Below are 15,133 nucleotides of genomic sequence, written 5' to 3' on the forward strand. Positions count from 1 at the left end.
CATGCATTTTAGATCTGCTACATTTGATAGTAAGTGAATAATTTAAAGCCAAAGACTTGGATGTTACATCAGTTCCAAATGCGCCGAAAAACTTCACTCCTCGCAGTGTTTGACAAAATAGTCAATTTAGTGGCTCCTCTGCAATATATATGCTCACATTTCTTTTTATACTTAAAAGACTTGCTACATAATAGAGGAGTATGCCCACTATTTGGGAAAGTCTCTTACTGTCCTTCCTCCCCTGAGTCATACAAGGAGATAAAGACCCTTTTTTTCCCTCTGTGCTGCAGTAGGGAGTTGAGACCAGCCAGCTAGCTTAGCACAGTGAATGATAGTGATTGGGGAGTGTTAGCATGCCTCACTCAAAAGTCATTAAATAGAAGTAATCATCTGCATTCTCTCTGACAGTGTTGGCTATGACGGGTAGCAGTCATTCTTCTAGCTGTCAGCAAATGTCTGGTTTTGTCACAGACGTCATGAGGTGCAAATCACTGCCTCAGTCTTGAAATTAGTTGCCGCAATGTGTCTGATTATTGCATAACAAATGTTTAAAAAAACATCATTATATTAATTTAGAGCAAAGTCTATTTAGACTTTTGATTGCCCTATGCTAACACTTCCCATTCACCACGATTCATTGTGCTAGGCTAACTTTCATGGGTCTCAGCTCCCTAATGCAGCTGGAAGTGTGAAGACCACAGCCCTTCACCTACTTCTTGAGCCCTTAATACTTTTACCTGTTTTCAAACTTGGTCTTTATTCTCAACTCTCATACACCTTTACCATTTTGTGACTGCATCCTGCATGATTTTGATGCTGCCAGCAACAAAATCTACCCACGGAGACTGCTCAAGTACTTGTTATGAAGCTCTGGGGCTTTTAACAGCTTGAAGCCCCGACTTTAACATCTCTCATCCTCTCATGTAAGGAAGTTTATTGTCTGTTAGCTAGAGGTGCTACGGTGTCACATGAGGACCTATTTTGATGTGCGGGGCAGCTCCCAGAAGTAAAAGCAGGATCTCTGTGACGTTTGGTGCTGCTGATTTTGAATATGCATGCTCAGCTAAATCCTCCCTAGACAACAACATAATTGCTTTATTTGCTTTGAAGCACCACAGCCAGAAACACCACGCATCCCTACGTGGATGATTGATGGCCGCTTTTCCTGCAAGAGTTTTGGCTTTTACAGGCTGCAGGGTCACAGTCGGAGGCTTAAACTGCCTCTGTCAATCCAGTTATGTCACCGCCCAGCGCCTCCTCACCCCCGATGATATCTGAGGCACCAAACGGTTGACATCTGCCTGGATTTGAGTGCATGCTCACTGTCATCCTTTTGCAAACCCAGAGCTTGTGATGTGCTGTTGTCGCTGCCTGCCTTGCTGACTGGAGATCACGGGCGCCTGAGGTGGAGTGTCACGTTAGCGGTCTGCTGCAGAGTCACTGTGGTGGAAGGGGAAGCAACAGAAAATCCTAAGATCTCTGATGTTCTTTTCATTTCCAGGAGTTATTTACTCCTTTAGTGAACCCACTTTGCTGCCATCATCCACCATCTCCCCAAATGCCTCTTGACAGCCCCCGGAGAATGAGTGTAAACTTGTTGCTTTCTATCAAAGGTGGGCGTTTGCACATGAAAAAGAAAGTGTTTAAATCCATCTATGGGTTACTTGCGTGGGTGGAGAGAGCAGGAGAGATGGCAAAACAAAAGCATGGCATTCTGGTCTATTGAGGCTGCTGTGGGTGTAGCAGCTCTGCTGATGATTTTATATTTCTGATTGTTGAATGTCAATGCAAAATGGCGTTTTTAGATGAAAATATGAAGCTATAGAGAAAGTCTTTAAGGGAGAATTCTTCTTAAGATGTAGAGCAGAACTAGGCCGAACATTTCACGGCTATCACAGATGCGGTCTGGATAAACCAAAGTGCTGGGCTATGATTAGACATGGCACAGGGGGAGGAAGAGGATGCAGAGGTCTGGTGTTGCTCAGTAAGAGACGAATACTTTGTGACGGTGCACAATAGGCCGTGGCGAATCGTCTGGTAGCCCCCAGCTGGTACGAGACATCGCCTGGCACAGCTCTGCATCGGTCTGGCAGGGCGAGGCATGCTTCCAGACGTCAGGAGGTGACGGGGGCTTTTTGTCCCTGGAGACTTGCCGTAACGTGGTTGGAACAAGGAGGGCTGTGTGCTCCTGTCCTGTCTCACAGCTGCTCTGGAGTGATGAGAGGGGAGTTATGCTGCACATTTTGTTGAACATCTTAAGCACCCCTGAAAGTAGTGAATGTCTCCGTAATGACACCACTACCTTTAATGAACCTCTTCTCTCCCGTTTTAGAAAAGTTTAATGCCTGCTTATGCTAGTGTCTGTTAGAATACACACATTTGTATAACACAGAAAGCCTATTAATATCCTATGGAACTCTCCATGATGTCTGACATGGTGTTTAATAAATGCAGGAGCTGAAAGTAACAATCCATGATTTGCTATGTATATATTTTGCGAAATCAAATGAAAAATCACGTCCGCTATGTTCTGCAGTGCCACAGTGAGCCTCTTTATCACCTTCAAATTTCGGTTCACACACTCATGTCAACCTCAGGATTTTTTGACGTTTTTATGACACTATAACTTATCATGTTTAAGCTGCTGACATCTAATTTGCAGCTGCTGAGCACATCATTCCTGCTTTGCATTTGCATGGTAGCCTTATTTGGAGCATGACCTGAGCTCAAAGCATCAGCGTGCGTGAACGCAGCCCCACAGATCTGCTAGTGTTGCTAAAGACCTGTCGTCTTGTTACATTACACGCCCCCTTGGGTTTTATCTCACTTGCACTAATGACTCATATGCATCCTCCTATGTGTAGTTGTTATTATTGCTTTCACAAGGTGAAAACAATCATAACAACAACGCCACGTGAACGACACCCACAGCAGCAGGAGCCGCCACAGAAGTTGTTCAGATGTTTATTTATTTTGTCACTGCCACGCAGAATGCACTCATGAAACTTTACAGGTGTGTAGCTGAGGTCAAGATAAAGACTGCTCAATAACGGATGTTGTCTGACCTGCAAGTGCTGAGTACACATGTAGAACTGAACACCCTGGGGCCCAGTACTGAGTACACACGTAGAACTCAACACCCTGGGGCCCCGTACTGAGTACACACGTAGAACTGAACACCCCGGGGCCCAGTACTGAGTACACACGTAGAACTGAACACCCCGGGGCCCAGTACTGAGTACACACGTAGAACTGAACACCCCGGGGCCCAGTACTGAGTACACACGTAGAACTGAACACCCCGGGGCCCAGTACTGAGTACACACGTAGAACTGAACACCCCGGGGCCCAGTCCAGTTCTGTTTATGACTGATTGCCTGTCTTTGATTTGATTAGACTAAATTATTATCAACTCGGGGTAAAGGTGTCTACTGTGGAGGACCAAACTGCCTACGTAAAAGAATAAATCAATAAATACATGAAGATGAGTAATATTTTTATGAATATAAAATTAATGTGTTCATTCAGGGATGAAATGCCAAATGATTTAATATTTCTGGTTTAACAGACCGCTTTTTTATGAATGCCCTTATTTATTTACTTCTTTTTCTCAGATATGGATCATTTCCTTTTAAATGTATAACTTATGTATCTTTCCGTCACATTGTAATTTTTAGCTAAAATTTATTTTATAATTCTTTTAATTTAATTTTGTCCTATAATTCCCCAAACTAATCTATGTCTGCATTAAATTATCTTTTTTACTTTTACATTTGGCCAACCATTTTCATTATCCATACCATACCACAACCAAAAACCTTATTTCCAAACCTTTAAAAATGTATATTGTTATATTCTCCTGATAACTGCTAATACCATTTAACAAAGAAGAAGAATCCTCTGTATGGCGTGCACTCAAAATAAAATCATTGGCTTGCTTTTTATGCAATTAATTGAGCAATTATTTCAACAGTCTGATAGTTTGGAGGTGCTGCCCAAGAGTGTAATCAGACAAACGTCTCTTCTATTAACTCAGGAAAATTGCCGCAGAAAAATCAACACTTATTAACCGGAGAATTGTGTGCGCCACCAGTTTCCACATGGGGATCATTAAAATTTCATGCAGTCGGAGCCAAAGTGATATACAGTGAATAGTTGGGCTCCTGTCCATATGAATGATTGCCTTTGAAAACACTGTGTGTGTGTATTAACTCACCATCAGCTGCAGATTTTCCAGTCTTAAACTACATCACTAAGGATGCTGTCAAGGTTGGGATCGTCACATGGCGGCTGCAGCTGACCCAAATACAAAAGAGCTTTTATCAGAAGATGTAAAGCTGTGAGCATGGATTTAAGTGTCTTTTGTTGTTTTGAAAGGATTATGATTTGAAGGACTAGATAGGGGACTCGGACCAGATAAATGAGCACTGCTTTTATGTCTGAATTTTGACATCTGTTGTCGTTTGCTGGTTACCCTGAAAACTTACAAGATCAGCAATAATCTGTCTGTCTTCTTCTTGTCCTCTGTCTTTTTTCTTTCTTTTAAGGGTTGGGTCTAACCCAAACATTAAATTCTCATCCGTATGCCTGATAATTTAGAGGTAAAGTAGATAAACATGTTTTGAGAAATGTGAATAACTCATACACTTTCAGCGCTTGGTTGTCTTTGCCTGAAAGAAAACCTGCATACCACCATTTAATAGTGGTGGGTTGGAACTGTTAGCCTACTTGAATCGAAAGGTAAGGGAGGATGGACAGTAAGAGTATTTCTCAAATAAATTGTCAGGTCTTTTTTTAACAAACATGTGATCATGTTTTTTTACAAGGAATATCGAAATATATTGTAGCAAAATATGTCTGCCTTATCAGATCTTTCACTTGATACCCTCTGTGTGGATGTAGATGTTATTTGCAGACAGCTAATTCTCCAGTGGACAGCCACGATGACACCAGCTGTGCTTCCTAAATTTATATTTATGAAGCAGCTGTGAAACCTCAGTGTTATGTAACAGAATACAAATCAGAAAACGGCAAAACTACCAGCCAGTTTGATGTAGCCTAGAATCATCTGCTCCATTTCACTGCCCTTAAGCCACCAGTGCTGTGGGCTTTAAAAAGAAGTCATATTTCAGTGTTTGGGTGGTCTACTGACACTCGTGCAGCACAGGGCGAGAGATATCATCTCTGTGACCAAACATATTTGGAAATAACAAACTACTGATAGGGGTTGAAGGAATCTTTAATACTGGCCCTCTCAGGGACAAGCCAGAGGACGTGTGTCCTCAGGCAGTGATTCACTTAAATCATAAAGAAGTGAGCAGACAAGCAGCATCTGATTCCCATTAACCTGTTGACTCACCCCATTCACCCCAGCAGCATGGAAGCCAGAGATGGCAGTCCAGCCTGATGTATGAAATTGGGTTATCTCCTCTAGGTTTTTAATAAATTAGTCAAATTCAGTGTACAGAAAAATAAAGTTTCTGAAACTTGGGATGTTACTTTTATCACCAAATTCTAAAATGAAACCTACTTTTGCTAAACATGATGAAGCGGCAGAGACTGAGCCTGTCATCTATGTCTCCATTTCCTGTTTCATGTTGTGGTTTGTCTTTCTGTGTGCTCCCTCTTGTCTTGGCCTGCCTTTGGTTCCTGTTTTATTTTGAAGTTCAGGTCTTCTCTTCCTGTGTGCTCCCTGCTGTGATCACCTCTTGTGTATCACCTGTATATGATTGCACCACCTGTGCCTTGTTTCCTTGTGTATTTAACCCCTGCGTTTCCCACTGTCTCTTTTCGGTTCATTGTCACTGTCTTTGTCATGGTCACACTCCATGTCGTGTTCCCTGCTCCTCCGTGTTTCCTGTAAGTCCTTGGTTCTCAGTTTGGCATTGAACTTCTGTTGGTACTTTGTTCCTGAGCGTGTCCGGGACTGAGGCCCATTGACCCTTTTAGTTGATACTTTGTTTTTTTCTTCTGTTGGATTTTGAACCCCCCATGTTGTGTTTGCCATTTTGAAATAAATGTTTTGTTCCACCCACTTTGGCTGTGGTCTGCATTTGGGTCCAGTTTTCCGTACAAGCCTTCGTTCACCACCCAACATTCATGGCGGTTCGGTCGTCCCCCCCATTGCTGCTTGAGTATCAAAGTTAAAGAGGTTGAAAGTTTGCCTCGGGGGAGATGTGCACACTGTGAGGGCTTTAAGTTTTTAAATAGTTTTGTTTTTGTGAAACTATGTCTCAAAATGTTAAATTAGGCCCTGTTAACAACCTAAATCACGTAAGCATGTTGGCAGAGGAACCAGGCTCTACGCAGCCACTGGCCTATTCACTTAAAGACTTGCAGCCTTGCTTGGGAACGATCGGTCTGGCCAGAATAATCAAACTGAAAGCGTGAGTTGGTCTTGATTTTATGTTTTATCATCCTGAGCTCAATCCTCTCAGCTTTGTACTCAAACTCCCAAAATATGTGTAATTAGATTACAGGAGCTGAAAGGTCCTGGACACAGTTTCAGTGTTGTAATTCCTGAATCTGCTTTAACAGCGTCACGGCCTCATAGCCGCAGAGAAATCGGTCAAGTCATGCAGGTCGAATACAAAATGGCTTTACCGTTTAATTCTGACTGGCATCAAATAGGTCTTAAAAAGGGGGCTTAAATTGCTGTGTCATGGTGGAAGGCTTTCATGGCCAATGTGCATGTCTCTCCCATAGGAGCTCCAGTTTGAGCGGCTGACTCGAGAGTTGGAGGAGGAGCGGCAGATCGTGGCCAGCCAGCTGGAGAGGTGCATGCTGGGAGCTGAGTCGCCGGCAGCAGACAGCAGCAGGTAGATGTGATGGCCTGAGGCCTGCTCTATATTCTTTCTTTTAAAGTAAGTTCTTCAAAAGATCTGTGAAAATAAAAAGACAAAGTGGAAAAGAATTTACAAATAGCAGACAGCTATATTTAGAACTTTTATTTAATATATTTAATTGAGAACATTTTTTAGCAAATGTTTTGCCTAAAAAAATGGAAAGTAATTTTTTTCAAGATTTCCATCTGAAAATGTTCCAAATGTGAATCCATATTTAATGAGCTCATTTGCACATTTTTACTTAGAATTTCAGGAAAGTTAATTGTAGTATTGTGAATAATTAACTGGAGAAATTCCATGGGGATATCTATTAGTTTTACCCTTTTCACCCACGTGATTCTTGTTGTTTTCTGTGGATGGCAGCCGGTTCTAAATCATTCTGTTACGCCACAACGCTGTTTGCCTTCATATGCAGCTGATATACGCTGTGATGTATTTCCTATTTTTTATGTTTTATTCATCCACCATTTTATGTAAAATTGAGAATGAGTTAAAAAAAAAAAAAACTGACCAAAGCATCGTGAAATCTGTCTCTCCTCTGTCTTACTGGCCTGCCTGAATTCTCCTCTTGCTCCTCTTCTTCCCCTCCTCTTCTGCTGAAGCTCCTCTGAGAAGTCGTTTGCATGGAGATCTGCAGGTATGAGCTTTGTTTTAACAGGCTTAATAAAAAAGATGATAGAATAGATTCCAGAGCACCGAATATCCACTGAATGAAAATACTTCTGCTGGATTTAGTTTATAGTCAAATGGTAAACACCGCAGTTTCAAATCAGATCAAATCCATAAAATTTTGGCTTTAAACCAAACATTTTCACATTGGAAAATCCCTGAGAAGAGCTGCAAGTTGCCTGAATGTAACAGCAGATAGAAGCTTTAAATTGGACCTATTAACCATCTTGGCCCAGATCTCTCGCCTCCGTTTCCTGCTCCATTTTTCACCCATTGGCTTCCCAATAAAACAAAAATACTGTAATAAAAGGCTGTGTTCTTTATTGTCAAAAAATCAATACTTTTCATTTCTCAGATTAGGGAGACACTGCCTGCATGGTTGAAATTGTTTTTACATGGACAGACTGTTTTGTAGGGCAATGCTGCGGCCCAGTTTGAAGTCATCCTCCATCCTTGAGGCTTGAGGATGAATATATAATAGCCTTGTTTAGCGAGAGAGTGGTGCAGCAGCAGAGTACCGTTTCAGGACCTTGTTGGCAAACACCTCACAGTCACACGGTCGGAAATCCCAAGTTGACTTGCCTCCTTTTCACTTTCTTTCTTCATTTCTAAATTTACAGCAGTGCTGTCTGTTAGGTTAATAAATGCCTCACTAAGTATCTATGAATAAATTAGAATTAATGAACCTTAATAAGCATTATCTTGTTAAGAGTAAAGTAACTTCATTAAGTTTAGCAAACTGTCAGTCTGTCTGCATTTTATGACATTGGTGTGACCCTTTGGTAGGAGGAGAGTCGCAGGGCGGAGCCATCGAGGCGCCTGGATGTCCCACTCGTCACCTGGATGCTGAGGAGGGACTTTTCCTGCCTGAGGTGGACCGCGCTTCGCTGCATGACAGTGAGGGTCTGTTCCATATACACAACACGTGGCTGGTGTTGTTGTTTAGAATGTCTGAGGCAGAGTCTGGCAGCAAGACTTCAGATTGCATGTGAGGTTTATTTACATGTAGATGAATTGCTGAAGTTGAATTCAATCTTGGTTTTGCAAGATAAGTTTGAGCAGTCGCCTTATATATTCTAACACCTTTTAAGAGTGATAGTTTGTTTTGGCATAGTCTTTCTATTAAGTGTGTAAGAGAGAGTGTTTGCATTTGGCCAGCATAAGGCTATACTGTTGTGTTTTTACATGTTAGCTGGCCCAGTTACCTCAATAATGTTTTATTTCCTTGTTGGTCGTTTAGGCCCAAAGGACACATGGTGACTGTGACAGTGCAAATTTGAATAAATCTAAAAAACTGGAGCCAATATCAGATTTATTATTTTGTCTGTGGAAAGAAAAGAGGAAGCATATGAGCGCGTTACACAATCATTCGGGAGGATCCTGCCTCAAAATGGTTGAACCATGACTTTGAAAGCAAACCAGGTTCAAGTTGTGCGGTGCAGAGCTCCAGGATGTCGCTGCACACCTCTGGAGCTATGACAGCATCCTGCAGGCAGGTGTTCAGAGAAGCATGGCGGTTCAGTGTAAAGTCCACTGTCTGATTTTCAATCTTCATTTTTTTTAACTGTTCACACCCAGTTGCTCCTTGGAACTGCCTCAGCCTGTCGCTGTCAGACATGAGGTGTCTTCGCTGGAGTGGCTGACACTTAGTTGCACTACAGTTGCTATGATGACTCTTTCATCTGATTTTTAGCCTGAGAACCTCCGTCTTTACCCTTATTTTCAACATCATAGCACTGTTTGAAATTTAGAAGCAGATGTGCGTTTGGTTGTATTTATATTCCATACAGTTGGAGTGGTCAGACTATAAAAATATCCCCCTCGTCTTCTCCTACATGAGAAAGTAGGCCAGCCTTATTGAAGCTGTAGAGTATGCAGATTGTTTCAGGAACAGCAGAAGAGCTTAATGCAGAGACATGTGTGTGTGCGTCTCTGTGTGTATTTATACCCATAATGCCTTTTAACAAGTTGAAACCTGAGTAGGATAATATGCAAATCATTAAACCCCATCAGTTTGATCATTTCTCGCTGCTTTCATGTTTTCCTTCAGGCTCAGGAGGTCACTCTGCTCAGATGACCTCGTATTCCGACAGCGGCTACCAGGACAGTTACTACAGCAACCAGAACGTGGTGCGCTCCGAGCCCCGCGCTTCCATTTCAAGGAGCCCGAGAGCGGAGGGTCAAGCGTCTGGGCAGGTAGGAGTGAAGTCTGCAGGATGCCTGGAGGGATTTCTTCAAATAAACCATTTATGATTCAATCTCAGTGGTCAAATGTCAAAGTCACTCCATGCTTTTGACTGTAACTCACACTGGTTTTGACAAAATAGGGTGAAATGATGACATTTTCTCCCTGTAAGGTCAGAGTTCAACAGAACAATGTGCTTCTGTTTTAGAAGTGCTTCCATCCACATGTAGGAAACCAATCTGAAGGTCCATATAGTAATTCCCCTGCAGCTTTTGCTGCATATTGATTTTCTTCATCCACAGATGAAGATCAATATATAAAAGCTAAGCTAACGACAGTGTTGCCTCAAGCCAATTTATTTTACAGGACAAAAGTCACAAAACCATGAAAAAGCTGTCCTTATTTGTCCAGAAAAAAAAGATGTTTCTGCAAATGAAGATCATGTGATATGATTAGAAGCCTGTGACAGCTCCTAACGGACACGCAACTTCTTACTTTGACTCTTATCTCTGAAACGAGTGTCTCTTGCTGGTTTTTTCTGCTGTAAATAGGAATCTACAGAGTGATGGCAGCCAGTGGGGATCTATAATCATGAAAGATGGTCTTCTACCTTCACATTGGCTCCCTTCATTGTGGCTAATAATTACTCGCTCTGTTCCTGACAGTGGAAGCTGGAATGACAGATAGTAGTGAGCCCGTTTGAATTTTCTCCTGATTTATTCCAAACCCAGCAGCAGGGCTGGATGGGCTTACATGTCTCGGCTCTTAATTTCCCTTTGAGGCGTTGGAGGCTTCTGTGGATTAAGGCGGCGCAGATTGGAGTCTGTAATTGAAGGACATTTTACATTCGGTAATAAGAAGGAAAAGTAACTGATTGTCACCATAAATATGAAATATTATGTCAAAGCATCCCTCAAATTACTGCCAGACTTCAGACTTTTAAATGTAGATGTTTATTAAGAGAATATAATGATGTCCTCTTTCACTTTCCCGATATTTCTATCTTTCTCTGGTTCCTCTCTCAGGCATCTGGCCGTGTGTTGCGGAGGATGGCGTCCCTCCCATCTAGAAGCCAGTCGCCTGGCTGTGGCACCGCCGGCACCGTCTCCCCCTCCCGCATCTCCTTGCGGACATCCCAGGGCAGCACCTACGACTCACCCATTCTCTCCGAACCCAAACCTCTAGCCGCCGTCTTCCCCGGCACCACCATGCCACCCTCCTGCCCGTCGCCCTCCTCTCCCCCTGACAGCATGCAGGCCTTAAGTGGTGGGGGAGTAGGGGGGGGCACGACCCGTCTGGGCTCCACCCTCTCTCTGATTGAAGGGAGGGGTTTGACAGGGTCGCCTCTGCGTTCAGGGATGACAGCGGTGCCGCAGCATTACGGCTCAACACTGCCCAGACAGAGCCAGCCACTGGCGTATGGTGCTGACCCCTACGGGCTGTACCAGAGGAGCGCCTTGCCCCGCCCTGACAGCCTCATAGGTGAGTCAGATGTCTGAGCCCTGTAGGGCTGATAGGTCAGATCCAAAATTTGAGCCAGTCTAAGTATGTGAGAGATGTTTTCAGCGAACCTTTAAGTAAATAAACAACGCCTCACTCTGCAGCTCCGTCGTCGTTTTTCAGTGAATTTAATAACCTTTCCTTTGATGGGGTTGCTCGACTGAGCAGCGCTGAGGTAACTTCGTCACACACTCCGCCGAGAGAGTCATTAAATAAAGCCTCATGTTGAACAAAATAACTTTGAGGCAAACTGCGAGCTTGGCAAGTGATTGTATCTCGTATCGCAGCTCAGGCTGCTCATTTCACCCAGTTTGTAGTCAAATCGTGTCAGAACGCCAGCAGAATCAAACGTCTTTGATACATGGCGGTAAAGGAAATAAGAGGATTTCAGTTGTAGCAGGTAAACACATCTGCATTGATCACAGTGTAAGAATCTACTGGTGTTAATCTCAAATTCAAAGCTTGAGGATTTTAAACTCGTTAAAGATTCCAAGTGACTGATGACTGATTACAAGGAAGCGCGCACCAGGATGTTTTCCTGGATGATTACTGCTGAGTACCTCACTTTTATACTCAGTGTCTTGATATGATTTTGGATTGTATATTTTGATAGTCCGATTTTATGACTTAGCAGGTCATTTACAGAATATCTAAATAATGGGGTTGTGATGAAATTTGTTTGAATATATTGGAAAAAAATGAGGAAACACATTTTGCGTTTGTCAGTGTGCCTCTACAAGCTTGGTAGCATCAGTGCTAAGCTAACCTTGACATGCACAATGATTTTACTATGTTGTGAACGTGACCGACATCCCCAGAGAACCAACCTCTGGCTTTGAGCCCTTGTGATTGGCTAAGACAGCTGAGCCGGGCTGAGGAACTTGAGAGGGGATTATTCCTGTGCTGTGGTGGCGGCTGCTCAGTGAGTCAGGCTTACCGATGCCTTTCAGGACGCAGTGGAGCACATTTTAAATCAGATGTGTTAAACGTAGTAATGGCAGAGTCAAAGACCTTGACCTTGCTCATGCGAATAAGATCAGAGCACTAAAAACTATCACATCCCTTCTCTTATTGCCTGTTCATCGATGCTGGCTGGTGACGGTGCTGGTGAAGAATCTGCAGCTGATGCTGCAGCGACACACATTTATTCCAACGTACTGCCCTCTGTTATGCCGCTAAGCCGCTCCCACTGACCCATATAAGGGTGTTTCTATCACAAAGCGCCCAGCTGATAATCAGCTGATGGCACTGGAAGGCTTTTTCCGTGTGTGTGTGTGTGTGTGTGTGTGTGTGTGTGTGTGTGTGTGTGTGTGTGTGTGCGTGCGTGCACACATGCATGTTTTTGAAAGTGTGTTTTAATTCATCTTCATACGTGTGCTTCAGCATTTGCGCCGATGTCGTGTGCATACGCATTTATGCACCTTTTGTTGTGTTTGTGCATATGCGCAAAGAGGATGCTGGGTAGATGTGTGTGTGTGTGTGTGTGTGTGTGTGTGGGAGGAGAGTCAGTGAGCTACATAAAATGCCTCCTATATTCTCTAGCTGAGTGATTTTTCATCCTGCAGTGCTACTAAGTGGCCTAATATGCCGCCTAAATCCTTATTCCCAGTTATCCAGCTTAATCCCAGATTACACGCAGGAGATAAGCAATAGATGGATATATGTGATTATTAGGTTATTACTGATCAGTGGCACTTGTGGCACAGGTAGGGAAATGTGGGGAGCAGCCAAAACCTGAACAGCAAGACTAGCTTTTTTATTTAGCGTGGATATGATTTGAAAACGAGCACCAATAGTACTGAGTTAGGAAACCCTTTAATGGAATTTTACTTTGTGCAAAGCAGTTTTAAGATTTGAATAAAGTAATGAATACATGGTGTAAATGCAGCTGCAGAAAGTGTAGTCAAGGGAAATTAATGGATAAAGAAGAGTTTGCTATCTTGGTTACAATCTTTTTGCAAATTTAACGTTTATTTCATGATGCAAGACACGAAAACTGATTTGTATATTAAAGTGATTCTGTCAAGCTTATGAGAGGGAAAACAAACTGATTTTTGGTTAAAGTAAAATACCTACAAGAATAAGACGAAGACGTAAAGACATTTACAAGTATCATTAAAAAGTGACAAAATATCCAGATATTGTAATTGTTATTGATCAAAATATTTGGCTTATTAAACCAGAGAAATGTTTGAAAAGTTAGCTAAATATCATAGATTAACAATCTCATTTACAACCTGACTACATTGGGACGACCGTGGTGCCGTTACGCTTTGGTGTTTTGACGGTGAACAGATCGTTGTGTTGCTTCCTACACGGCACCGCTGTAGAGGAGCGCTTCATGACGTCACACACCGAGGCAGCGCTATGCCATTTTTGAGAAGCCTTATGTTGTACTGTGGGAAAATCAGCATGAAAAAAGAAAAATGCTTCTGTCTGAGGAATCTATGTAAATTACAGCAGCTCCTCTGTCATCAGCTGGAAGTGTGTGTGTGTGTGTGTGTGTGTGTGTGTGTGTGTGTGTGTGTGTGTGTGTGTTTGTGGGTATATAAGCTGAACCTCCCCCCCGTGCCCTCGAGCCTCGTTATAATTGGAGTACTCTTTGAACTGATCGGCTCTGAGATTGGAGGCTGGAAAAACCCTGCTGCTGCTGCCGGTGCCTGCAGCAGATTCAGAGTGACCGAAGTCATCATACATCTCAGACGCAAACACTGGGAATGATGCCTTGTTTGTTGTATTTCGCTCACCTGCAGATGTCAGGAAGAAGCTTGATTCCTTTCATCTGTCATCCTGCTGATAAAATGCAATCCCACACTGGCTTAAAACTGCAGCCTCCCAGGAGGGCTTCCTTCTCAGGAAACAAAGACTTCAAATATTATTTGATATTTTAACTGCTACATTATCCTCAAACTCACTCTTTTATCACTGTTTCCTTAAAATAATAATTTTTATTTTGAAAATCTGCTCTTTACTTCTGTATCTGCAGGGCTTCACAGCTCATATGCTGGTCATGCCGGGCAGATTGACCCCGAGCTGCGGGCTGCGTTGTCCCCGGACTGCCACATGACGCCAGTTTTTGATGAGCGTTCCTTCCAAAGCCCCCTGTACCACAGCCCCACCCACGAGCCCCAGGGCTCCCTCTACAGGACGAACCCAGGTACTGCAACTATAGGAAAGGATTGATTTTATATTTTTTGTTTTCCCACATTATAGAATATTTGATATTATTTACCACAAATCTGGTTCATTAAGAGGAGCAGGAGCACCAGTAGAAGGAGTGCAGTAATGTTTCCAAATGGTAACACCAGTCCTCCTGTTTGAGCTGATATTTTATCCTCCCGAAGAATCTACTCAAACAGCAGCTCTCCAGTCGAGAGGCTGCTCTCACGTCTGTTCAAAAGATTATTTTTTTCCCCTCTGAAATCTATGGTGGAAATCCCAGTTTGCATACCCCGAAACTGTTGTTCTTACAGTTCCACGAGGTCACAGTGTAATTAAGCTGAAACCTTTCATGTGTCTCCTTGCTGAAGAGCGATTTAGAGCTTTTAATGATCTGAGGAGCGGCTGTTGGTTTAAGAACTGAAGTTAATCATTTTGCTGTCTGTTTCTTATGTAAACCGCTTCTCTACCGCCTTCCTTCCCATCTCTCCCTAAGGTATGGGGACCCTCCCTCGGGCCACAAGCCATTGTGGCACGCTGCCGTACCAAAGAAGCAGCTACGGGCTGAGCAATGCAGCGCTGTATGTTGACTCCTACAGGGTCCCTGGTGAGCCAGTTTATTCCCACCGACACTCTGGGCTTGTGGAGCGGGCCGCCACACGAACGCCATCCATCGAGAGCATCCACAAAGACCCCAGGTGCTCTCATACACACTTCATAATGGGTCACTTCCTTTTCAGAAGAATAATGCCACTCAAATGCAAGTGTTCTCCTC

The 15,133-nt window shown here is 43.1% G+C and overlaps 1 protein-coding gene across 2 annotated transcripts in view; it reads left to right on the forward strand.

The window, feature by feature from the left end:
• Positions 1-15,133, forward strand: part of LOC147272825 (plakophilin-4-like) — a 28,298-nt gene that overhangs the window by 2,798 nt on the left and 10,367 nt on the right. The window contains exons 3-9 of one of the 2 annotated variants that reach the window (XM_086202241.1): positions 6,706-6,818; positions 7,448-7,482; positions 8,301-8,411; positions 9,565-9,710; positions 10,725-11,181; positions 14,186-14,356; positions 14,855-15,056. In XM_086202241.1, coding sequence (XP_086058367.1) covers positions 6,706-6,818; positions 7,448-7,482; positions 8,301-8,411; positions 9,565-9,710; positions 10,725-11,181; positions 14,186-14,356; positions 14,855-15,056 — 1,235 coding nt within the window. Of the gene's footprint in view, positions 1-6,705; positions 6,819-7,447; positions 7,483-8,300; positions 8,418-9,564; positions 9,711-10,724; positions 11,182-14,185; positions 14,357-14,854; positions 15,057-15,133 lie in introns of both variants that reach the window. The other variant, XM_086202231.1, reaches the window with a different exon arrangement.

Source organism: Aulostomus chinensis, chromosome 1, assembly GCF_037954235.1.
Source record: "Aulostomus chinensis isolate RoL2024-O1b breed Wild chromosome 1, RoL_Achi_v1.0, whole genome shotgun sequence".
NCBI lineage: Eukaryota > Metazoa > Chordata > Actinopteri > Syngnathiformes > Aulostomidae > Aulostomus > Aulostomus chinensis.